At 38.1% G+C, this 25,707-nt stretch overlaps 1 protein-coding gene across 2 annotated transcripts in view; it reads left to right on the forward strand.

Annotated features, from left to right (window-relative positions):
• Positions 1 to 21,205: 21,205 nt before the first annotated feature.
• The window catches only part of med13a (mediator complex subunit 13a), a 49,676-nt gene continuing 45,174 nt past the window's right edge, over positions 21,206 to 25,707 (forward strand). For both annotated transcript variants that reach the window (XM_087808291.1, XM_087808292.1), the window contains exon 1: positions 21,206 to 21,861. In XM_087808291.1, coding sequence (XP_087664417.1) covers positions 21,796 to 21,861 — 66 coding nt within the window. In that variant the 5' untranslated portion in view covers positions 21,206 to 21,795. The remainder of the gene's footprint in view (positions 21,862 to 25,707) is intronic.

Here is a 25,707-nt window from a genome sequence, read left to right on the forward strand (position 1 = left end):
TTTACAGAACAATGTGGATTCATATTAATGGGTAATACAGTTAATTTGACATGTGACCTACACACACACCAACATTACTATCTATCTGCCTGCACAAAAACACACATGCCTGTAGTCTGCCCATGAAAGTACTCACGTGCCTATGTTTATCCACCAATTTAGCTGCCTCTTTATATCCAAAATATTTAATTATTAACATGAAAAAACGTATGTTAAAGTTGAATTTCAACAGTCAACTCTACCCACTACTACATTAACTGATAAATGTGTTTAAAACCCAAAGCTCAAATCAGTTTATGTGGCTGAAAAGATATTTAAAAGTTTGGTTGAAAATTAAACTCTAAGTTAACAAAGAACAAGATTGCTTACATGCACTTGCAAATTGAAAATGAATTTAATTAATGATGCCTTTGTTTGTACCTTTGTACAAAATGTACATGAGAAAAATGTGAATAATAATGTCAATTATGATTGAAACTAAGAATGAACAGGCAGGTTGCTATTGCGTTTTGATGAATGTAATTTCTATTCCCCACAAAGGAAGTTATATAGTCGTTGTGTTTGTAAGAATAAATAGCTCATAAAAAGATTTTTGAATTAATAATTTAAAGAAATGTACTCTCACCTACTACTTGAGTTCCGTAACTACCACCTTTTGTTACACGGAGCTCATTACTATCAATAATTCTTCATACTTAATGCTTGAAGGTATAAAATAAATATCGGGTAGATAAAATTTGTAATTAAAATTATTATTTTTCGTTTATTGTGTTTTTTTGCAAAATTATGTCCCAATATTCAGGAAAAGAGAGTACACGTAGTCTTAAAAATAAACACCTTATTACCAGCACAGCGTAAAAAGAGACACAGAGTGATTTATGTGTGGCAGAATCCAGAAAGCGCAGGTCTATTATAGCGGGCATGAGTGATGGTGTCCACCACACAAAGCTCCTCTGTTGTTATTTGAGCCGTCGCATGCAGAGACCAGAAAAGGTCAACACGGAGAGGGATAAGAGAACCTCTGGATCATAACATCTGCATATCTATGAGAGTGTGCCTGCGTGGATTTATTGACTTGACTCTGAATGGATATTCATAATTGTGTGGCGTCGGAGGAAGCCGAGCGGCGTATTATGTTAATGTGGCGTCTGCAGCAGCAGAAGAAAGAGTCGTGCTGTAGCATTAGTGTTTTCCTGCCACTCACACGTTGGATCTCATGAAAGCTGTCAGCTTCAAGGTTTTCACTCTGCGTGCGCACTAACCACAGCTATTCATAGCTACCATTGCCCCACAGCACAACTCTGTTGCCAAGAGTGACTTACACACTGAGCAAGACGCACTTGGCCCAGGGGAGGCCCGGTGCGTTTGTCTTTGTGTGTGGGAATCAAACTTATTAAGGAGTCTAATCGTTTAAATCAGGAATCAGACTGTGAATTAAAGTCATTGAGGCATGAGTTTCCAAAACACTCATGAGACCCTGACAATCCTTATTACCAGACCCTCATCATCGTTAAAGGTTTCTTGGCCTTTAAATGAAAATATCATTCTCAGAACATAAACTTGTCTATTTTATTATTTGACCTAGAGAAAACACAAGGCATACCACAATCACATTTGTTTTCAGGATTTAGGGTCACCTTGAACCATAAAAAACACAAGGGATACCACTACCACATTTGTTTTCAGGCCTCCGGTTCACCTTGACCAAGAGAAAACACAAGGGATACCAAAATCACATTTGTTTTCGGGCCTCTGGGTCTCTTTGACCCAGAGACAACACAAGGGATTCCACAAACACATTTGTTTTCAGGCCTGCGGGTCACCTTGACCAAGAGAAAACAGAAGGGATACCACAAACACATTCGTTTTTGGGCCTCCCTGCCACCTTGACCCAGAGAGAACACAAGGAATACCACAAATACATTTGTTTTCGGGCCTCTGATTCACCTTGACCCAATGAAAACACAAGGGTTCATCAATAAGACCTGTTTGTGGCTCGGGGCCATATACACCGCTCTAACAGCACCAGAACAGCGACATATTTAAAGCATAAAACTTTCCATGTAAACATAATAAGCAGTATTTTTTAATGTAAATTGAACATCTCAATTATACAAATCTTTTCCCTACTATTGTTTTTGTTTTGTTATGTCACGTTATCTTTTTCCTGACTATTTTCACTCAGCGTGATAACTAATAATAATAAAATTAACTTGACATTTATCGTCATTTTTTGTGACTTTTAATGACATTGCACGGCTCATAATCTGCATTAAACATCTCCGAAGCTGGTAATCAGGTTATGTGCTGTTGCGATGAATGCAGCAAGACACATTTACAGACTATTTGCTCTGATCTGAATTTCCATAAACACAGCTCGACTTTATTTATGCAGATGAAATCTGTTTGGCGCAGCGGGCGCATGAAAGTCTGATCAAACTGTCAAAGTAAGAAGCCCTGATCAACATGCAATCAACCATCTCTGACTGTAATTTAACCTTTTGTATTCATGGATGAGATGAGACTCATAAAGGGACATTACATCGACTTTCTCTGGGGGAAGGTGGAATATTTTATCATTAATATTTGATGTAAAATGTCTTTTCTACACGAAAGTGGAACGTTTAGATGCATCAACTACCCTAAAGGTTTACTAATTATTAGTTATGAATACAATGAATGTTAAAGAAGTTCACTGCTGACTTAAATATCTCATTTTTCAGTGTTCTTTTGGTAAAGGAGAGATAAAGATAATGATTATTTTAACGACACCATAACTACTATTATGTTCTTGAGCTCACAGAGAAGATCACAGTTAAAAACCAGTAGGTTTGGCGCATCTCCAAAATAAGGTTTTACATCTCCCTTGAGCGCAATATTTTACACATTTATTAAACACTGAAGCTAGTTATTACTTTTATTACACGGCAGAGACATGACAATATTAGTGGCACACTTAACTGTGTATTATTTTGTTTGTTAAAGCGCTTTGTGACCCTGGTCTAGAAAAGCGCTTTACAAATAACATTTACTTACTTACATACTTACTTACTTACTTACAAATGCAGTTATCATGACCATGTTCTTATATTATTTCTTTATGAAGTTCTACCCGGTTTGAAATCTCGACGAACAAGAGTCCATTATGACGTAATAATGGCTTCACTCCTCCTCCAGCCAGCTGTAAACACGCCCCACTTTGTTTATACAACGAATCCATTGGAGGTGGAGACGTCCGGGAGCAATGACACACGGTGACAAACCTATATGTTTGACCAATCACAGAAGAGTGGGCGTGGCTATGTTAAACAAGATTTTAGCCCGATTCAGTGGGCGGAGCTTAAGTACTCTTTCTAAAGTAAATATTTAAATGAAAAGAGACACACAAGAGACAAACAGGGACATACTGATGAGTACAATAGAGGTCCAAGATCTATTTAAGAAACAGTTAAATCACCACATTAGTTCCCTTTTTCAGGTGGATTATTGGTCTTACAATTGCAAAATGAGCTATAATTGTGTAATCTATACTTATTTAATATGCATTGAATATTTATTTGATTGAAATTAATCCATATTTTGTTTTTTATTTGGAGTTTTCTTCCTCATTTTTTACCCCCTTACATTTAAAAAGCAGAGCTTCTAGCTAATTTCTAAAATCTCGCTTATCCATGTAATAAATATAGTAGGAATTGAATCAAAAATTTGAAATATATCAATTTATATACCTCTATTCAGGTTGTCTTTGCCCCCAAATCATTCACTGAGAGGTCACAAAGACAGACCTATTATTTCATAAATCTATATAGATTAAATGTTACTTTATGTATCGGATCTTGAGTTCCTTCTTTGTTTGAATAATATCTGACAGCTACAATGATTGTGGTGTTTTGGTTGAACCAGTATTTCAGGTAGACGATAAAGAAAATGGCTTCCCCCCTAAAGTCGTGTAAATTACCTTTTCAGACAACAGAAAAACGTCGACTTGTTGTGTATCTGCTTTCTAGGTTGTGCATGCGTTGCCCTGGGGTAGACATTTGTCATCGTAACAAGGCGCTTCAGACGATTTCTCACACAGGGATGCCTCCTCGCCGTGATGTGTTCTCAACGACCTCCTTTTGCTCCGGACGGCCCACCAGTCAGCGTGTCCTTGACTCTGTCAGCTGCCTGGAGAACACGAGCGGCGTGACGCGCTAAGGCTCTGCGAGAGTGGCGCTGATGTGTTATCTATTCCTGAGCGGACCTGTGTAGCAAGTGTGTGTGTGTGTGTGTGTGTGTCCAGTGCTCAGGCCCTGGCTCTGCTCTTCAGACATCTTGTGTGTCTCTGGTGAGTAATCAGGTAATTGATCATACAGACAGGTAATTATTCCAGTGCCAGGCTCACTAGAAAATGAAAAGTCTTGTAGAAAACATCCGTCTCATGCAACAGAGCCTGGAGAAAGAGCCCAAAAGAAGAGGAAAATCCAAGATCCAGGAGGATAGATCACCAAAAGAAAGACACTGAATCACTAACCAGCTTTTTCTGGAGGCTAATCTTCCAGATGTTCGGAACTTAGGGGTACAATTTGTCCGTGATACACCGGGGATTCCTTTTTTTAATAAGACACTGGCCCAGTTATCAGTGAACAGAAGCCTTAATACCTCCCAGTCATCAGACGATTTAATTGGTGTTGAAGTGAGTGTTTCTTGCTCTCCGTGGGTAGTAAAAGGTGAGCTGGAGTCGGCGTCATGAAGCGCCGGCAGGCAAAATTTTCCCTCGGCCTACATCTGTGATCTGGAGTTCTTGCTTCAGTGGTGTCACTTAGGTTTGTTCTGGAGCGCTGAGCAAACCAATATCCTTACACACACGCCACTGTCTGTCTGCACTTTGACTTGATTTATTAAGAGGGAATAACCCGGCTCCACTTGAGGCTCGTTTGTCACCTGTCAGTGAGACGCAGCAGTCAGGTGTTTTAGGTTTCTGCACCGGAACAGCTGTTTATAGAGCCGAAGATCCAGACAGACAGACAGACAGACGACCGGCCAAACAGACAGACATCTTAAGACATTAACAATAAGCTACTTAAAATAAAATCAATTTGGATGACAGAAGCATTAATAACTAATTAATTGCATTATTAGTGACAAACTTGCATAAAGAACCTTTTAGCACTGAACTATGTTTTTAGACTCTCTAAAATAAATAAATGTTTCATTTGTTGGTGCTAAAAGCTTGGATATAGACTTGTTTATCCACTTGACTGAACAAAATATTCATGTGTTTTTATGTGTGTGTGTGTGTTCTTATAAATGATTGTATAAAATTAATCAGCTTTAAACATGATGTTTTCAGATATAAAGGCAACAATATGAGATAGTGGTTATTCTTGAAAGCACATTGGTTTAACCCCTGTGTTGTTTCTGGGTCAAGGAAGGCCCCAAACCCCAATTGTTTTCAGGTCTCTGGGTCACCTTGACCCCGGGATAACACAAGGATCAATGCACATTTTTCATTGTTTGTCTGTGATTTATTGTCCCTTGTCAATCTTGTCTCTGGATAAAATGTAATGTTTTGAATAATTCAAAATGGCAATTAAGTCACATTTGGATGCTCGCCTTTCAAAATAAAAAATAAAAAAATGTTTTTCGAGTATTAACCAAGTAAATTAAACAATTTGTGAGTTTTTGACAGTTATAATCTCAATGCTTCTGTCCACCATCATCACCTGATCAACTTTCAATAACCGTCACTAAAAGCCTCCCACGTCACTCTTCTTCTTTTATATCATGGTGACTGGCAGTATATTTTCTCTGAGTACTCTCCTCTTCACGAAGCTCTCCACTCTGCAAAGAAGTGGTTTCACTGCTGTGGGTCGTAACTCCCACTGCAAACACTCATTTAGCCGGAGGACGTGGATAGATGTGTGCAGAATTAAATGTCCGACACTCTCACCATCAATAAAATATACTTTGAGCGTCGGAGACGAGAACACACACAAGAAGAGGAGAATATTCTGATCAGTAAAAATCAAATAGACTGATTTACCATTTGTTCACTATGCTAACAATGTTCAGTTGATTGTGATGAGTGTTTACCATGTTGTTGTATTTATTAATAGTTTCTATGTAGTTTTAAAAATATATATATATATATTTTTACCTAATAAGATCAATTCTTCTCGGTCCAGAAACATCCTTCCGCTCTTTTAGACAGAATATTGAGCTGCTCCCAGGACAGGTGAGATATTTCATCTAACAGCATGTCCTGGGTCTGCCCCTGAGCCTCCTCCTGGTTGGACATGTGTCGAGCATCTCACCAGGGAGGCGTCCTGGAGGCAACTTGATTGAAACCAGGAGCCTCCTCAAGCAGTTCCAACTTTGAGTTCATCTCGGTCAATCTCGTTCTCCATGTCTCTGCCCACAGCCTGTGATCATAGGTTAGCGTCCGACTGATCCGCCTGGTCAGACATTTTTATTGAAGCCAATTATCTGGTTAATTGTCACTTTAGAAGGAAACGTCTGAGTTTACCGACTTGTGGTCTACTTCTCGTTTCTCCTCCTCACATCACCCGCATCAATATTCAGCACAGAGAAATGCGTGTGGACGAGGCACAGATATTAATTTCCCCTCCATCAGCAGACGCCTTGAAGCCCAGAATGCAGATAAGACTCCCAACGAGTTCTCTTTTAAATGAACAGCCACAACTCTCTTCTTCTTTTTGCTGGCCTCATCCTCTCTTTTTCGTATTATTTGTGTGGCTTTTGCACTCCGAGCCACATGGGGAGCCGACACTGAGTCCGTCAGTCAAGGTCCGAGCACAGTGTTTTTTTAGAACAATGTTTTGAGTGATGATTATTGAAGATTATGTATATGCAGCTACATGTGGACAAAACTGAAACTCTGGTGATTGCTCCTGATGATAAGGTTCCAGGGTTGAGTGGGTGACTTGTCAGTCTGTCAAACTGAGCCTGAGAAACCTGGGTGTTGTATTTGATAAAGACATGTCTCTTGTTCAACACTGCAGAAAACTGACCAGAAACTGTTTCCTTCAACTGAGAAATATCTCTAAACTCAGGAAAATGTTGTAGGAACATGATCTAGAGCTTGTAATCCATGAGTTTGTGTCTTCTCGCCTGGACTACTGCAACAGTTTATTTTCATGTCTTAACAAGAAGGAGCTGTATCGCCTGCAGTTGATTCAAAACTCTGCAGCAAGAATTCTAACCCGCTCAAGTAGAAGAACTCACATTTCTCCGATCCTTAAAACTCTTCACTGGCTTCCAGTTTCTTTCAGGATCAACTTTAAAAATCTGGTTCTTACTTTCAGATCTATTCATGGTCAGGCTCCTCCTTACATCAGTGATCTGATCCAGCCTTACACCCCAGCTCGGGCTCTGAGGTCTGTGGATCAGAATCTACTGATGGTTCCTCGCACACGGTTCAGGACCAGAGGAGAGAAATCCTTTCAGGCTGTTGCTCCTAAGCTTTGGAACGATCTTCCTCTCTCTTTGCGCTTGATGGATCTACTGACTCCTTCAAGAAAAATCTTAAGACATTTTTATTTGTTCAGGCTTTTCCTTGATTTTCTGGAACTCCTGTTGTGTTATCAGTTTTATCTTTACCTTTAAAGTATATACTTTATTGAATATTGTTTTGATTGTTTAAGCGCTTTGTGACCCTGGTCTAGAAAAGCGCCATACAAATAAAAATGACTTACTTACTTACTATATATTTCACACAGTCTGATGGGGTTTGCATCAGGAGTCTGTTTGTAACTGTCCTGCGAGCACAACATCAAGCCAGAGACAAGGTTAATGATTTCACTAAGTATTTGTTAATCGCCGTCACTCAGCGTGAGGAATCTGTGGTGGTGTGAAACCGCAGTCCCCGTGTCAGCTGACATTCCGAGGAGAGTTAATCAGGCGCCGACTCCTGACTCGCGGCGGGAGCTCCGACTCCTCTGCTCAGGTGAAGCGGCGGTTTCCTGCTGCGACTGAATCTCGTTTAAACATGGAGATTTAATTCACCAAGTCCTTTCCTCATCGCTTATCTGCTCCCCGAGGATCATCCGAAAATATGATGGCGTCTGAGAGCCTCTGTTCTCGTCTGTGAAGCCAAATATGGCCTTGAATATAACTGCTAGAATGAGGTCATTATCAGTTGATAAGAAGCTCCCCCTGTATATGACAGCTAGGATTTGTTCTAGACTAGTATAATTGACTGGGCAGGATTCAGGACAGAGATATTTTTATTTGGTTCCAAATCTTGTTTGCATAATATTACATTACCAGTGCACGAAAACACCCCTTTCTACATGGGTGTGACACCACCCGATTTGGCCTTTACTCTTTGGCACTTTTCATTCAATCACCCTACGTGCCTACCTTGCTGAGAGCCAGAGTAGGGAACCCATATCCCATATATTGATGGACATCCCATAATCAATGTTGATCAGATGTTAAAGTGATGAACGGTTGTTAGGACGGTTGCTTTACTAATAAAATGGCAACAGGAAACATATTCACTTTTAATAAGAAACTTATTTATACGTGTATCAACATCAAAATTGCCACATATTAACCATTATAAGGTACTTACTCACACCTTGTGACTATATACTACCCTTAATAGTAATAACAACACCTTAATAACTGATTTTTAACAGGAAATAAAGAATAAATTAAAGATAAACTTTGGTGAAACTTCTTTGCTTTAACTCCCAATTAGTTGTGAGAACCATGAAAAAAGTAATTCACTATTAATAATACTTTTTCTTTTAAAGGAAAATAGCACTTTAAAAGTATTAATAGCTTAATTACTCAAACTTAAATTTAGCAAAGTAGGAAAAGTCTGCTTGAAAAAAGTGTTAAACATTTTTGACGTTATAAATCAATCAATCAAATACTTGACTTGAGTTTGAATATGCTGCCACTATAGAATAGGGAACATATTCATAATAACTAATTAATTGATAATATTCTTATAGTTGTGTTTTTTTCCTTTAAAGGTAAAGTATTATTAAGAATGATTTACTTCAGGGAACTTACACCTAATAAGGGTTAACTAGAGTGAAGTTAGTTTAACCAAAGTGTATCTTTAATGACTTGTTTATTTCCTGTTACCAATCAATCAATAGATTGTTGAGTGCATAGGATGTGCAGAAAGAGAATTTGGGCACAAAGTTTGGGTACACACCTGCGTACAGTGACCCACTGCTAGTGTGTGTCAAGTGCAAGGATAGAGGTCTTTTTGCCCAATCCTCTTTTTTATGACTTTCTTTTTGACACAGGATTTAGATCTAAAGAATTTCCATACAGCAACCTCGGTTGACCTAAATATTTTGGTTAAAGTATCAGTCTTCTATCCTCACTATAACATGTTTAACTGTGGTACGAACACACAGAAACTGTTAGACATCTTTTTAATATAGCAGTTAAATGCATTCTGTAGCGTTGGAAATTTAATTGGTATCTTTAATATTAAAAGCTTAATAGGACAGTAGGTTTTAACTAATTATCTCTAACATTTCTTGTTTCCTGCGTCATGTACGTGGATGCTATCCAATTTTACATTATATTATACACAACGTACTTGGACTGCGCCACATTCAGGGGACGTGTGAAGAATCTTTACATTGCAAAATGTTTACGTGATAATTATTGAATGGATTTACTTAATCATAACAATGCTTTTACTATCTCGTGGCTGAATATTAACAGACAGATGGCTTGTAAAAAAACACTTTTTTTGGCAGCTTTGTGCATATTAATCTAATACGAAAGTCACACTGACACTAATTCATCATGCAAATTACATTAGATTTTCACTTAAGCACAAAACCTGAAGTGTCTTCATTTATTTGCTTGAAGAGTTTGACCTACAACGCCTCAGTGTTTACAAGCAGGATGTAATATTGCATGGCAGCCTGCCAGTCAGCATTTAATAAAAAAAAAAAATCTCTTTTCTGAAGTGGATCCAAACCAGAAATACGGTTCAATATATAAGCTGTTTAATGTGAGCAGTATGTCTAATAGCCTACAAGGGTCACTTGGATACTTTGAGTCATCAAAGTTGATTTTCATACAGTGATGCCATCACTTTCCTGGAAGTGGATTTAAGGACGTTTCTTGTAATTTACAGCCAATCTTTGTCACGACTTGATTTAGTATGAAAACAAATCATCCCGTGTTGGTTTTTTATTCAAAAATGAGACGTTTATAAGATGAAACCCTCTTTCCAGACTGTGGGGTGGAAAACAATTCTTTAAAAAGACACATTTGAGATGTATTGAGTTGACCCAAAGTTGTGTATTACGTCCACAAAACCCTCCTAAATCCCACCTAAATGGCTGATCCTCCTGTGCAGATCTTTATCTCAGATCACTGGCCTCCAAAAGAGATTAGAAAAAGTCTTATCTTCTTAAATCTTTTACAGCTCAACTCCAGCGAACACACTATTGTCGTCAGTGTGTGGTGAGAAGAGCTCTCTGCTGTTGTAGACTCACTGAGGATCAGCCAGAGTCAATGAAAGATGTTGTTACAGCCAACAAGCAGTGTTAACACTGAGCTGTGTTTATAGTTCACATTAAGAGAACACTCCGCTCCATCCTATTGAAGTTATGGCTTGTTTTTATTTGGATGAACTTGTTTAGTTTTTGCATGGATTTAAGAGGGCCGGAGAGGATTTCTTTGTCATGTTGCTTCTCCTTGTTTGCTTTTTTGTTCTCTCTTAATCATGTGTTTTATTTGCGGATGCCTTGGCCCGGAGATTTCATCAATATTGAGTGTGATGATCTGATTATTGTTTGGTGTAAAAGCAAACAAACTTTTGTGGCTTCCATAGGAGCGCTGTGTAGCACCAAAGCATTACTTTATAACCAAACCTTTTAAAACAACTTCCAGGTGTTCCATGTGTTGATGTTTATCCCATGTTGTTTTAGGGTTGCCCAGGTAGATAACATGATACTGTTTATAGACCTTAAAACATAACTTTATTAACAAGAGTCTCCAAAAACACAGTTTTCATCCACACATGGAATGTCCGCTTGTAAATACACATCTGTGGAAACCAGTCCTTGGAGTCTAAAGTAGGGATGAGCCTGTCCAATAGTCCAATAATGAGAGCAGGATGAAACTGATAAATCACGGCTCTTCAAGAACAAGAGGTGACGTTTCAGAGCGAGACTCAGGAAGGAAACTTACAAAATAAAAGCCAGACAGAAAGTCATCGCGACACAAGCCATGTAGCTAATACAACTTAATATTAATGTATGTGTTAGATTTATACAGATTTAACTGAGAGGTTGTAACTTTACAATCTATTTGCCCACAGGACCATACAATGAACTTTTGACTAAGCATGTGGTGCTCAAGGAAAAGTATCTCTCCGTGCCCTTTATTGACCCCATCAGTTTACACAGGAAGAGATTTACAAGACAGAATAATCAGCGCCGGAGGCACTTTTTGATATTCATCACGCCAAGACAAAGCAGCGAAGATGATGTTTTAGGCGGGCTTTGTTGAGATGAGACACTTAGTTATCTGCGAGGGAACGACAATGAGATAAATGTGCGCTTGCGTATCATCTCACGGCACACATAATGCCAACCATATTGCCCTGGCATCACACACCGAGGACCGCCGATGTACTGCACAGATGCAGACATACATAATGCATGAGTGTTGAGCAAGTGTATATGTTGAGAGTATTTATGAATATTAATTAAGAGACACACTCAATGCATGTTAGTTGAGGAGCACACACACATTTGATCCTGGCAGCTTATAAAGTGTATCCACTACCTGCTGCTGCTGCAGTCAGACAGGACTTACATGCAAACATGATGCACATACATTAGCAGAAATGTACACTGCAGCATTTGGTATCCACTCAGTTCACAGTCAATACTGGGTTTTGGTTCATACATCTGCAGGAAGTAATGGAGGAAATAATGTACATGCTCTCTGCCTGCATTGATTCCCGAGCCTCTGACATATTTGTTATTGTTCTCTGTTTAGAGGAGGTTTGCAAAGAGCAATCTGTAAGCTTATTGACCACTCACTAGTATAATCAAATAAACCCTGCTCAGGGATATCGACCAACAACTCTCAAATGTATTGATGAGCTTGTCGTGCCAGCTTTCATCTATTTACACCAGCGGGGGGAGATAAGCGTGCGAGATGAATGACATTTGACGTAATATTGTTTCATTCTCTAATGATCGGTTATATTTCAGTCAGTCATGACTCTCTGGAACTTTCTGACTGTTATTTAACAACACTTCTCACTACTTTGAGTGTCACATGACCACCAAACTGCACTACAACAGTGGGTCTGACACAGAATTTTATATGAAGTTCTGAGAAACTAGATACTACATTGTCAATCTTATATATTTCTGCTTTAAGATCTTTATATGTGCAGCCTTTGAGGTATTTTTTCTGTGTAGCACGATTATAGCACCACTTCCACTGTATGTTTAAAGAAATCTTCTGGAGCACATTCATTAAACTCAAGGCCCATGGGCCAAATTCTGCCTGCCGAGTCGTTTTGTGTGGCCTGGATGAAATTCAAACTACATGAAAGGGTTCTGGCTGCACACCTGTCTTCTCAGGCCCCTCCACCTGCTCTCTCAACCCCCTACTTTGCAGACAACTTTGCCCTCTTAAGCCCCTCGGCGTCCTGCAAGTAAGGAAATGACGTAACTTTCCGAGCACTTAAACTGGAAATATGGACAGTGTTTCACAACAGATCATAAAAGTTAATTGAGGTAATTGAGTAAATACTTCCATGCAACACTATGTATTACTAGACTCAGTCATTTTTGAAGCAAACTTGACATATGTTTGCATTTGCATGAAATATAATGTGCCTAACTAGTTTGTGTGTTGTGTGTGCGTGTAATACGGACGTCATTGATTATTTTGCTTATAATTTAGCTGTCTTTTAAATCGTTTACCTGACTGTAAATCCTAAATAAGGATCGATTGAGAAAGAGTTTAAGACAATATCAAAACCACATTTGTACTTCCCGTTACAGTATAGTAATTATACATTTTCTTTGGCCCACAATATTGACTGTTCAAATATTTTTGCCCCTTTATTACGTTTGCAACACTGGTTGTGGAGCAAGGCATTTTAAAATATATTTAAAGCTAACCTGTACATCTCCATTTATATCATATTATTTGAATCGTGATACTGGTTTTGTTACTGGAATTAGTCAATAAAATTTTTTACACAGGTTAGATTATATCAGAAATTGTTGCAGAGCGGTAATTTTTTTCTTCTGAGTGAACGATGATAGGGACTCCTGGATTTAAAAGGGGAAGACAATTGATGGTTTTATTTTAAAAGTGTCTTTGCTATTATTACGTTTACAGATCCACATGATCTAAAACAAGAAACAAAACAAGGGGCACATTATTTTTTACAATCAAGAATTCAGACGGCGTCGGCCATTTATTATCTTTCTGAATGGATTTTTTAGAATGATTGACAATTTATCTGTAATTAACTTTAACTGCACTCTTACACAGCTCTCAAACACTGTAAAGAAAATAAACTTTAATATCATGTTTTATGTTTAAATAATTGTCTTCAAATGTTAATTCATGGTTGTTAAATGTTCCCTTTATTTAAGTAGCTTTTAGTTAGAAAGGGAATAATTTAAACAATATAATTCTGGATTTTTATGATGTAATATAAATGTTATTACAGCATCATCTAAACACAATTCCGGGGTCAAGAGCTTTCCCTTTCGTTTTGTTGCTAAACAACCGGCAGTAGAGTTTATACTGTTCATATCAGAGAAAAAACCCTGAATAAAAAAAATCACCTGCAGCGTGAGAGATTTATTTGATGTGTAATTGGGACGTTTATTGTATCCGTGTTGGTACACACACTGGATGTGACCCCACTCATTCCGCAGTTTACTTGTGATTTGTGTTGACTCGGCGCGACACGCCAGAGCTGAGACCTTGACATTTATGAGGGGGAAATTGAATTGAGACTTGGACCTCACGAGTAAAGTGACTCAAACAAGGCTCGTTGAGTCGGGCATTTGTTGTAGGTTTGAAATAGAGGCCGGCGATGCACATCAATCACAGTTCCACTTTCATTTATTTCTGCAAGTGTTGCATTTTTTCATCCCCAGTGTGATCAAGTAATGTAATGAGCTTAGGGCAAGAAGCCACTTGGGAAGAAGGCGAATGCTGATTTGTGCCGGTGGTGGAGGCGATGGAGCAATCAAATCCTATCATGAGGATCTGGAGACCCACGGCCCGCATCAATGAGCTGTGTGTGAACTGGAGAGCACGTGAGCTCTGGAGTCTCCTCAACCCACACACTGTCTTCAATTAAACAATTAGGAGCTGGTCGCCCTGTTCGAGGAGCTCCTCTTCATCAGCGGACCTCAACATGCCCTTGAGTTGAACTCTAACATCCCCTTTCCTCCTCTGACTCGTTGCCCCCTCTGGCTCCTTCCCTCTATCCCCTTCAGTCTGCTCGCCTCTCCGTCTTTCTCCGCCTGTGTCTGATCTAATTGCAGCAGTCCATATGGAGGGTGACAAAACTGCACCGTCTGCAAGCTTCCATGTGTTTTTCTTTTGTATGTGCAGCCTTTCATTCCCGTGCACGGTGCGAGAAATCGAATTATAATTTCCAATGTAGCGAAAAAGCATTTCTTATAGTGTTCCCCTTAACTTGATGTTTTATTTCATGTAAAAAAAAATCACTTCTACTCAGTCTTAAATAGTTTGAGAACATACAAGTATGTGTAAAACTGAACATTTAGTAAAGTGGTAGCATACACATTACAATCTTTCAAAAAATAAATGATTTATGACAATGTATTTTAAAATATATTCACTTTTTCCAATATATATGACGTGCAGAACAATGCAATGAATATTCTCTTTTTAATATTACTGTATATTCTGAAAAAGGTAACATTTTTACCACCCTAAAAGATGCACTCAATTTGATGGATAATAAAACATGTATTTTTGTTATTTGAAAATGTAATCATGGTTTAGGGGGTATTTAATACTACAAGATGTACAGTAATGAAATTGTATTTTCATTGACAAAGGGTTAATTTCAAGGAGCAAAAATAAGAATTTTGAGAGTGAGAATTATATGATGGGACTTCCATCCATGGAGAAACTGTCATGTTTTTTTTTAAATGACAAATAAAAGTGTAGAACGTATATTGATTGAAACATATGTGATGGCATACATATTTGAATCAATTTCAGGTCCTGAAATGTCCATGAGAGGGAAAACCCAGAGCATATATTACTATTCCATTTCAAAGATTTCAGAACAGTTATCGAGGATGATGATATCACAAAAGTAAGTAAGTAATTTGTATTTATATAGCGCTTTTGAGATGAGAGTGCAGGACTGGTGGAACACGTTCATATATTTTTATATTTATTTTTATGTGTTCTTAGTTTTTTTTTTCTGGCCTGGCCATGGGTTAAGAAAAGAATCTGCCGACGTGATAAAAAGGAATAAACTGCCATTTGAGACATTTGACTCGATAATTAAACAAAGCATTGTAATTGAAACATGGCGCAGATGCTGCCTCCTTAGCTGCCTTCAGTGTGTCGCTGAAGAAAATGACAAAGCAGCGTGTCACAGAGGAATGCCTTGCATGTTGCAGCCACTCACCTAGGTCAACCTCCTGACTGAGGGCCGGTATTATAATTTGCTGACCGCCGCTTTTGATGGTGTTATTCTGACAATGATCTCATTCTCAACAGCTCGGCACTTCCACCAGCGGCAGGCGTGCATTGAAGGAGGGGGGTGTCGTGCACATTTCATTAGCTTTCAATTCATATTGGGTTTATTAATCCCATGCTGGCTCTGCAGCACGGAAGGCTGCTTAAGAAGGGGAAAATATCTTTGATACAGACACCTTCTCCACCATCTGCTTGCAACGTGTGTGCAAAAGTCTCTGAAAGTGAGCAGGGAGGGAGGTGTGTAGTGAAGCGAGGAGGGAGAATAACAACGACAGCCTAACAACAAGGGCTTGTAAAAAGACTGCAGCAGGAAAAAGTGTGTCAGATCATTTACCAGCGGGATGCACGACTTCGTCTTTTAAAGGCAGCGGCCCTGCAGAAAGGCTGTTGTCTAGCGAGCACTGCAACAAAGGAACTGCTTTATTTGTGAGTCTGGAATGTTCCTGTGGGTTCAGGGGCGACTCCCTGACTCAACCCAGCCGCTGAAGAACCTGGCGCTTACCTCCGCCAAGACCTCGGAGGAAGAGACGTTTTGAGCCACTTCACACTGTTTCGGTAGAGGAATGAGAGGTTAAAGGTCAGCTGGTTGACATCACTGAGGAGAGTTGTGTTATTTGGTGCTGCTCCAGATCTGTTTTTTTTTCAATTTCAATTTATTTCAATCTCATCTTGTTTACATGTGTTTAAAGTATATCTGTACTTTTTATAGAATCGTACATACAACATTTCATTTGTATACCTATTACATGTACTATCATACATTTTCACACTGCAATAAAACATTTTTAACTTCAATCAACCAAATAGGTACTTTAACCTAGGTTACTATTTTCAGCTGTAATCTTAAAATGATCAACTCCATTGAAATTATTTTCATTTGATCAAATGTTTTCAGAACTCGAAATGAGGCAGAGAAGAACAAGAGTTATTATTTTTCCCCCTTATTCATACTTTCTTTTTCACTGAAATGAATATTGAATGATAATAAATGTATGTAACATTGTTTATTTATAATTGAAGTATCAGAATGCTGACTTTTTCTATGTCCTTTAATCATTTACTTATGTCATGTCATTATTATGTGTATCATGTGATCATTTACTTATGTCATGTCAATATTATGTGTGTCATGTGATCCTTTACTTATGTCATGTCAATAGTATGTGTGTAATGTGATCCTTTACTTATGCCATGACAATATTATGTGTGTCATGTGATCCTTTACTTATGTCATGTCAATAGTATGTGTGTAATGTGATCCTTTACTTATGCCATGACAATATTATGTGTGTCATGTGATAATTTACTTATCTCATGTAAACATTGTGTGTTTCATGTGAACATTATGTGTGTCATGTGATCATTTACTTATGTCATGTAAACATTATGTGCATCATGTGATAATTTACTTATGTCATGTAAACATTATGTGCGTCATGTGACCATTTACTTATGTCATGTAAACATTGTGTCTGTCATGTTATCATTCACTTATTTCATGCGAACATATGTTTTTATATGAATATTATTTGTGTCATGTGAATATTTACTTGTGTCATGTTAATATTTTGCGTGTAATGTGATCATGTAACAGTAACTAGACAACCAACCATGCAGTCAATATGATGACGACAAAAAGCTTAAGCTTTGGTCTAGAGAGGGTTACATTATAGATGTAAGTAGCTGAGCTTTAATCTGAAAACTTCCCAAAAATGAGTTGTAAAATATAGTCTTAAATACTCAAATTAAATCGTTTGCCTTTCTATATACCAGATAAGTAATTTGGCTTTTAAATATAACTCATACTCAAGTGCAGCTGTGGGTCTCTCGATGTTTCTATTTGACTTTTTAATAAGTCACAGTCAAGGCCGAGTGCCATCCTGTGAGCTAGTGAACAGAATAAGTGATTTTGAAGAGCCCTTCTCAAATCATCTTTGATGATTTTATGTGTGCGCGTCTAGAGAAAATAGCTCACTACGCACACAACAGACACACACAACTTTGTTTGTGTTGACCAGGTTGGAGACTGCTCTTTTAACGGCTGCTCACCTGTAAAGGTCAAGAGGAGGACATTATCACTTAGCCTCTGTAAACAGAAGTAACACTGTTGAACTCTAGACCTGGCAGTCGTGATGAGGATGCTATTGCTGTCAGTGAGGAGGAAGCAAACACTCTGACTCTCAGCGGTCAATTGTATTGATTTAGAGCTTCTGTTTTAACATGTAGGATCACGTGGTCTAGCATTGTTCCTTTATTTTAAGGTCAGGTAGATCAAACACCTGCGCAAATGTCAGATTCTGACATTTCAACGCCTTGTAAGTGATAATACTTTATTTTGCCAACAGAAGATTTTTTTTTAAACATTTAAATGAATGACCTATATCTGGTTTCAGGGTCTGCACACTTCCTTGGTCCATTCTGGGAAAATAGAGAGCTCTCCCCAGAACAGCAGGAAGACATAAGCTCTGTTATGAGTCACGCCTGGATGTCTAAGCTTTTAAAGTCACTTTTTTACTATGGTTCAGACTGAAACTGAAATTTTTCTTTAATAATATCCAAGTGCCCTCTGGTTTTATTTTATGGCTTTGAGAGGTCGAAGTAGAATCACAAGATTGCTTATTTGGAAATGTTGTAACAAGAATTTCATAAAAAAACGTTATTGACTATGAATTTTTATTGGGTACTTTGATGCAACCCAGGTTTTTTTTTGTAGTGACAGAAAAATACAAATAAATAATTTTTACCATAAAATATCAAATGATGATAATTAATAATAACAATAAATGATAAAGAATAATAAAGAATAATTAATAAAAATAGAATATGTACATTTAATTTAAAACTACATATGATCCGGACAGCAGGTCTTACCTTCTAAATGACTAATATTTTATCTATAGATAAATAAACTAATATAAAATGAAACATTATTCAATAAGATGACTGTGTATTTTATTGATGTAATACAATAAAACTGACCTTTTTGCTATATTTTCCTTCTTACTTTAAAAATACCCATTTTTCTACCATTATTGCCATTTTTCTTCTTTTGTTTTTGGCTTGGCAGCCCATCACATCTGTCTCTGTATGTGATGTTGAACCCTCCTGTCACTGTAGCTTGGAAAGTCTGGACGACTGAACCTTTTTGACAAGAGTCTTCTTTAAATCTATAGACAGTTTAAATGCACCTATGAACCAATACCTTTTACTCCTCACCCTGACTCTTGAGCATGACCCAAAGATGCTTCTCCACCGGCTGTGAACAAATGTGATGTCAGGGGCAGATCGTTCTTAGGCGATTCACGTTATCGCTTTCAGGACTCATCGCACCACAATTAGATCAGGTTGCTGTCTAAAACTTCTGCTGTATAATAAATCAGCAGCGGGTCTGAAATCAACGTCAAAGACTCCCAACCTTCTTATTATTTTATTTTGGCACATCCCACTGTGCTGACAAAATGTCTGTAGACACAGATAAGAGATAACTTGAGATACTATCAGCAGTTATGATAGCAATCTGCCTCCAACATTACTCACTGTGTGCTTGGACAAGTGTGCTAATCATCGTCGCTATTAGATGTTTTTGTCTGTTAAACAATCTTGTACAGATGGTATCATGTCACAATTGTTTTGCATGTCAGGAAGAGTGATGATGAAGCGTGGGAAGCACTGGATGTGGTTATCGTTCATTCCAGTGGGGAGATTTAAAGTTTAGAATTCTGCTCAATCCTTCATCCTGGATCAGATGAAAGCCGATGTTGCAGGGCCTCAGAGATTCCACTAAACAAGCCCAACTCTTCTGTCACACACTGTGCTGGTAATTACTTTCAAGGGCTTAATTATCATATACTGGATGCTTCCCATCATTACAGCATTGATACTTGTGTTTACAAGAAAAACCTGATGTATTTGTTTTCTAACAGCTGCATGCAATGTCTTAAGTTTATCAAGTAGCTGTGTTTATTTAAAGATAATTAGGGAGGATAGTCAAATAAAATTGACAGTCATCCAATTTAAATGTATATTCAAAATGTATTTTTGATAAAAAATCAAGCACGCATAAGAAACTTGAGAAAGTGGGATAACGATAATAATAATAATATTGTTAATAATAATAATAATAATAATTCCTTTCTGGACACAGTCGTCGTACATATACTTTTAAAATAGAAAATCTCATTTAAATATTAAAACATATTAAAATGTAAAAATACAGCAGCAATGAAATGTGGATAAAATGGCGGAAAAGGGGGAGAAAATGTAATCAGGTGCAATAGGCAGTTTTTGCATGCAGAGGCATTCTCTTGTAGAAGTGAACGATGGCTTGAAAGACTCTGCTTCGAGCTCCTGGACTCCATTCAAGATTTAAATGAGTTGTCTGTGCAAACAGAAAATAACTTCACTGAGGCAATACAAGTTTATTACAGTTACTCCAGTGTGATAACATTTACTCATTTTCTGCTAGGTACCCTGATGCAATGGCCTAACATTCTCAATTAATGTTGCAAGTAATTCGGTTTTTATTGGGTGATGATGTGCAAGAATAAAATATATATTTATATATATACTTTAAACATGTACCTTTTTATTATAATAAAATGAACATCTGTTTGAACCAACATTTTTTTTTAATTTGCCATAACCTGTTTTAAACCAAATAAGTAAGTAAGTAAGTAATTTTTATTTGTATAGCGCTTTTCCAGACCAGGGTTACAAAGCGCTTAAACAATCAAAACAATATTCAATAAAGTATATACTTTAAAGGTCAAGATAAAACTGATAACACAACAGGAGTTCCAGAAAATCAAGGAAAAGACTGAACAAATAGAAACGTCTTAAGATGTTTCTTAAAGGAGTCAGTAAATAACAAAAACAATAATAATAATAATAAAGCACTATCTATTTCATGTTTAAATATTAATACGTGTATTATATTCATTGATATAATCATGCTTTAGTAAATTCATTACGTTTTGTTGAAATCAGCGCACTAGATAATATCACATTATTTTTTTGTAAAGCTAATCCGTCATCTCGTTGCATATTTCCACAGAAGGTGCGACATGGTTTGCACTAGGTGGAGCAGTGTGGAAGTGAGCAACTTTCTCGGCTTTGATCATAAGTAAGAAAATCTGTTGCTCAGTAGCGCCGCTCGCGCTGGCCTGGCGGCAATACCTATCAGTCCTGTGTTATTACAGTCCTCATGACCACGATAGTGTCAAGGCGGCGCTATTGGCGGGCGGAAATGAGTGGTGTGGCTTTTAAAACAAAAACATTGTGTATGTTGAGTCATTTCTTGCCCTTTTGCACGGGTCTATACGAATAGAAATGTCATATCTTGAATAAATATATTAATTTGTATAGTTTCTAAATTATTGTCTGTGGGATTGTGTTCAAGATTTTTGTTTAAAATAGGCTATGCTTTTATTTTGCCGGAAGTGTCGCTAACCTGATAGCGATGTGCCTGTGCCCTGAGCTACCTTGACGAAGCTTTGACCACGAATGAGCCAATAGGCTGTGGAAGGCAGAGTTGTCCCTGTGGCCGCCATTAAAGAAAGGAATCCATGAATTCAAATGGAAACCAACAGGAACCGGAGCAGAAATAATGATCGAGCCCATCGTTGAAATTTGCCCCGATGCGGGATTTTGAGTGTGTTTACGGGATGCGTTCCGTTTTCGACCTGGATTTTGCGATGAAGGAGTAAGACAGGACGTTTTTATTTTTTTTAAAGCGGAGACCGTTTTAGGGCTAAGGGGGAGGGGGAGAGTTGCTTCTTTGCCCCCCTTTTCTTTTTGTTATATCAACATTTTTATCCTTTTTATACCTCTTTTAACTCTGTGCGTCTGAGATGACCTAACCGCACCACAAACTCCCTTTTATCCGCTTTTAGCTCCTATTTTTCACAGGGAAATGCAACTGAAAGATTGTTGAATTAACTATCCTCCAGTCAAATGTTTGAGAAATAGTCTCCGCTGATCAAGCACAGCAGAAAAAAGACGCATTCAAGAATCGCTCTGTATTTCCCGGGAAGTGAGATGATGGAGAGTTGGACATCGCTGTGAAGAAGGATGAGTTCTCGTTGTGTACCAAACGGGGCCAGCTTGGAGGATTGCCATTCCAATCTATTCTGTCTGGTAAGAGATTTAAAACTAAAAGGAAAGCAGCCATTTTTTAACTGGCTAAACGGTGGCTAAGCTAAAGCTAGCAACACAATATGACTATCCGGCCTTTCGAGGGCAAAAACATTGAAGGTAAAAAAAACTACATAGGCAGCAGTAAACCACAGCCGTTTTGACGCGTCTATTGTGTTTATTTTGACAATTGCCGGTGTCCGCTGCCATTGTTCGCTAAAGCTTTACCAAACACCTGAAGCACGAGCTAATATGAAGCTTTATTTACGTTATTTACATGGCTACACGAGTAGCACTTGTCACGCCAAGTAACTTGGTTAACTTATTTTTTCCATGCAGTGCATCCATTGGCTGCTGACACCCGCTCTCTAGTTCCACCTGACTCGAACAAGGTTTTAACTTCTGACAGACATTCCTCTGAACTAAATAAACTCTTTTATTTTGTTCCACCTACTGCTGTTGTTGACTTCTGCTGCAGCCGGAGTCACTGCCAAACTTCAGTGAAAGAAAGCGTTTCTTTTTCCTTTTTTTCGATCGACAGTGGTTTGTTTTCATTTGTTAGTTTTTAATGTATTGTGTCACAGTGTACTCTGTGGCTAATACTGCATTTTCTAGTATTCACACCAACTAGGGCACAGGCCCCGAGCTTATTATATAATCTCTGGCATGCATTCCTAGATATTGCAAACATCTCGGTATCTTTCTACAGTATCCGTCTATTGATGTTGTCACACGCAGACTTTATTTTTAATGACTTTGCATGGAGTCGTCTCTGTGAGAATAGGCCGTACATTGAAATGTGAAGGTGTGTCTTTGCTCTACAGCTGCCTCCCTGACAAGAAGATAAAGACCACGGTCTGAATGTGTTTGTTTTGGTTGTTAATTGGCTTGTCAGCAGGCTTAACTACTGTTGCAGTAGTAGGTCAAGTGAACGCTGGAACGCATCCTGCAGGTGCATCTGTGACCAGAAGAAATGGTGCAGATGAGCCGTATTGCAATTGTTCCTATTATTCAAAAGCATGCAACTGTAGATGATAGTTTGTTTTATTTTTAAGCATAGTAGTTTAGACTTAATCTGCCTCAATCTCGCAATCCACGTCATTTAAACCACTTAGGACACAGTGTACTTGTGCACAACTATGTTATTATCATAAAAGTCATGTTGACTTTGTATCATTTCCAGTTTTTCCAAAAACTGCTACAAATAAATCTTGTATTTTTACATTTTTTGCAATAAAAACAATACCTTTTATAAAAAACAGCTGAACTCTTACCAAACTGAGCGCCATTGCTTTTAAGTTTTAAACACACGTGCGTGCGAAAACATACTTCGCTTTTTGTCAGATTCAAATTACATTCTACAATTCGCATCATGATGTTGATCATATGATGTATTGGTTTGAGTGAAATTGTTTGCAGCTATGAGAAACTTGCAGAGGCCTAGGGAGACATGCAAAGCTATCTGTGTTACACATTTTTCAGTGGCTCAGGCCATGTGTCGTCGTTGAGAGAACAGATCACTCTCACTATTCAAACAAGCCATTATTTAGGTGTCAAACATGCTTTAGTGGCCTTGTTGCATGGATCTTCCTGGTTACCGTTTTATTTGCATGAATAATTACAATTATTTTGGAAGAATTACCTTTTAAAAAGTTATATTAAATTAATTACACTTGAATATACAGGATGTTGAGAAAAAATGAGTCGATTTCTGAATGCAACTTTCGTCTGATACAGTAAGGATGGTAAGCAAATCAAACTCAGCGATGCAAAGCTTGGCACACACCACTCTAACTTGCCACCATATGTTTAGCAACTGACTCTCTGCAACACTCGCGAGTTGAAGTCTCTCACAAGCCGACAGGATTTTGTCAGACATTTAAAACACTTAATGGTTGTCGCAGTACAGTTCTGTTGAACGCTTGGTGTGTGTGTGTGTGTGTGTGTGACTACAATGTTTGTGATAGAGTGAGGAGCGGTGTTGGTTACACTGGACAGACAGGATGGGGGCCTCTAGTTGTAGTGCTGCAAGTCTCTGGCTGACATTTTCTTGCTCACTGAGACTAAGCATAACACCACTACTGTTATGACTCACTCATAGAACAGACTCCACTTTGTGGTTTTATGGCGAAAGTATGTGAACACATTGTGGCTGTTTTTCCCTCTCTCCTTTCATTTTTTTTTGCCGGACACCAGTCACAGTATATATCCCAAGTGGTTATACTTTAATTATAAATGAAGCGTTGGTAATAGTTGTTTCAGGGATGTCTTTGATGCTAAAGCTCTCTTCCCTAGTCCTCAAAATAATTTCCAAGAAGACATAATTATATGCATTGTCATTTAAGTGAGGTCATTAACATGCATGGTTAAATACTCTCACCTGTTGTTTTCTAAGATCTCTCAATACATAAAGGCAGCTGGTGGAACAGAAAGTTTCTCCCCAACAGCTCAAACCCCAAGAGGCCTGAGGGAAGGTGAGCAGCTGGATAAATCAGGGGTCGTAACCTAAAGTATGCATCACTTCAAGTAAAGTTCCTTCCTGTGTTCAGCCTGGTGTGGTCTTCCCCTCACTTGTTGAGTTGTTCGGTTTGGCCACAGCGAGTAAAAGAGAACGCATCATGTGATCTACATGGCTTGTCCCGCACAGTCATTTTATAGCAGTTTGCTCGCATACTTGAACGTTTACTAAGACGCAACAAGGAATACTGCAAATACCATAACAGCACTTAAGTATGAGGCACAGCTTGGATATCTACTCCATGTAGACACATACTTAAACTTTGTTTACAGGGGCTATCTAATTCATTTTCCAATGCCAAAGAGATCAAATGCAGCAGGCAGTTTGTCTCTTGTTTACATGAAGATAAGTGCTGATGTGTATAGTGACGGACGGAGGGTATTTTTTTGGTTCTGAAATTTGACAAGAAAAGAATGTGTGAATAGAATGAGAACCAGATTCTGAGTAGTCGGGGAAAACATATTGATCACATTCTTGGCAAATGAGGATAAATAACACAGCATGAATTAATAACATTTGATAAAGCATTGAGGCAAAACAACGTGCGCAATTCAAGTTTGTGTTTGATATGAGTGAACAAGCAGAATATCAAAGTTTTATTTTCAATGAAAAAAGCTTGTTTCCATATACAGTACTGTAGTCGTCTGGAGATATTTACTCCCACAACAAAGCCACGTAGATTAACCTTGGGTGCAGCGTATCAGCTAAACACAAAGCTTTCTTTTTACAACATTAATGTAGTACTATGAAAGAATGATGAAAACACATTTATTGACTACTATAAATTACAATATTATTTACTATAGGGATGGTTCAGTTAAGTGTTTCTTCATTCAAACATATGTGTTGCTCTACATTTTAACCACATTTGTGGGAATGACCTGGCTTTTATCTATTTCAAGAAGATTTCTATCTCGAGATTGCTTCCAGGTGGGCATCTTTTTGATTAATGTAAAATAGGCCCTACAAGGTGTGTGTGTTTTTACATGCTGGTGAAAATTAACTGATTTATTGTCTATCTGAACATTCCGTAAAGGCTTCGAGGGAAGGCAGGAAATCGACAGAAGACCAGTATTGAGTTTTTATATATCCTTATTGGCGGCATTGGATACTAAATCACAGCTTTCATTTATTATTAGATCTTGGAGAGCCCAGCTTTCTCCCAGATCACCACAGCCTCAAATGGAAGAGATCAATATTTCCTTGATTAGACCTATTAAATGAGACCATATCATTTTTTTTTCACGCCACTGCAATTTTGTGATGTGCCTTGCTGATAGCAGGCTTGAATCACAGCTTGTGTTAATATTAATCAAGGGTGTGTTGGATAG

Source organism: Callionymus lyra, chromosome 14 (assembly GCF_982586985.1).
Source record: "Callionymus lyra chromosome 14, fCalLyr1.hap1.1, whole genome shotgun sequence".
Lineage (NCBI taxonomy): Eukaryota > Metazoa > Chordata > Actinopteri > Syngnathiformes > Callionymidae > Callionymus > Callionymus lyra.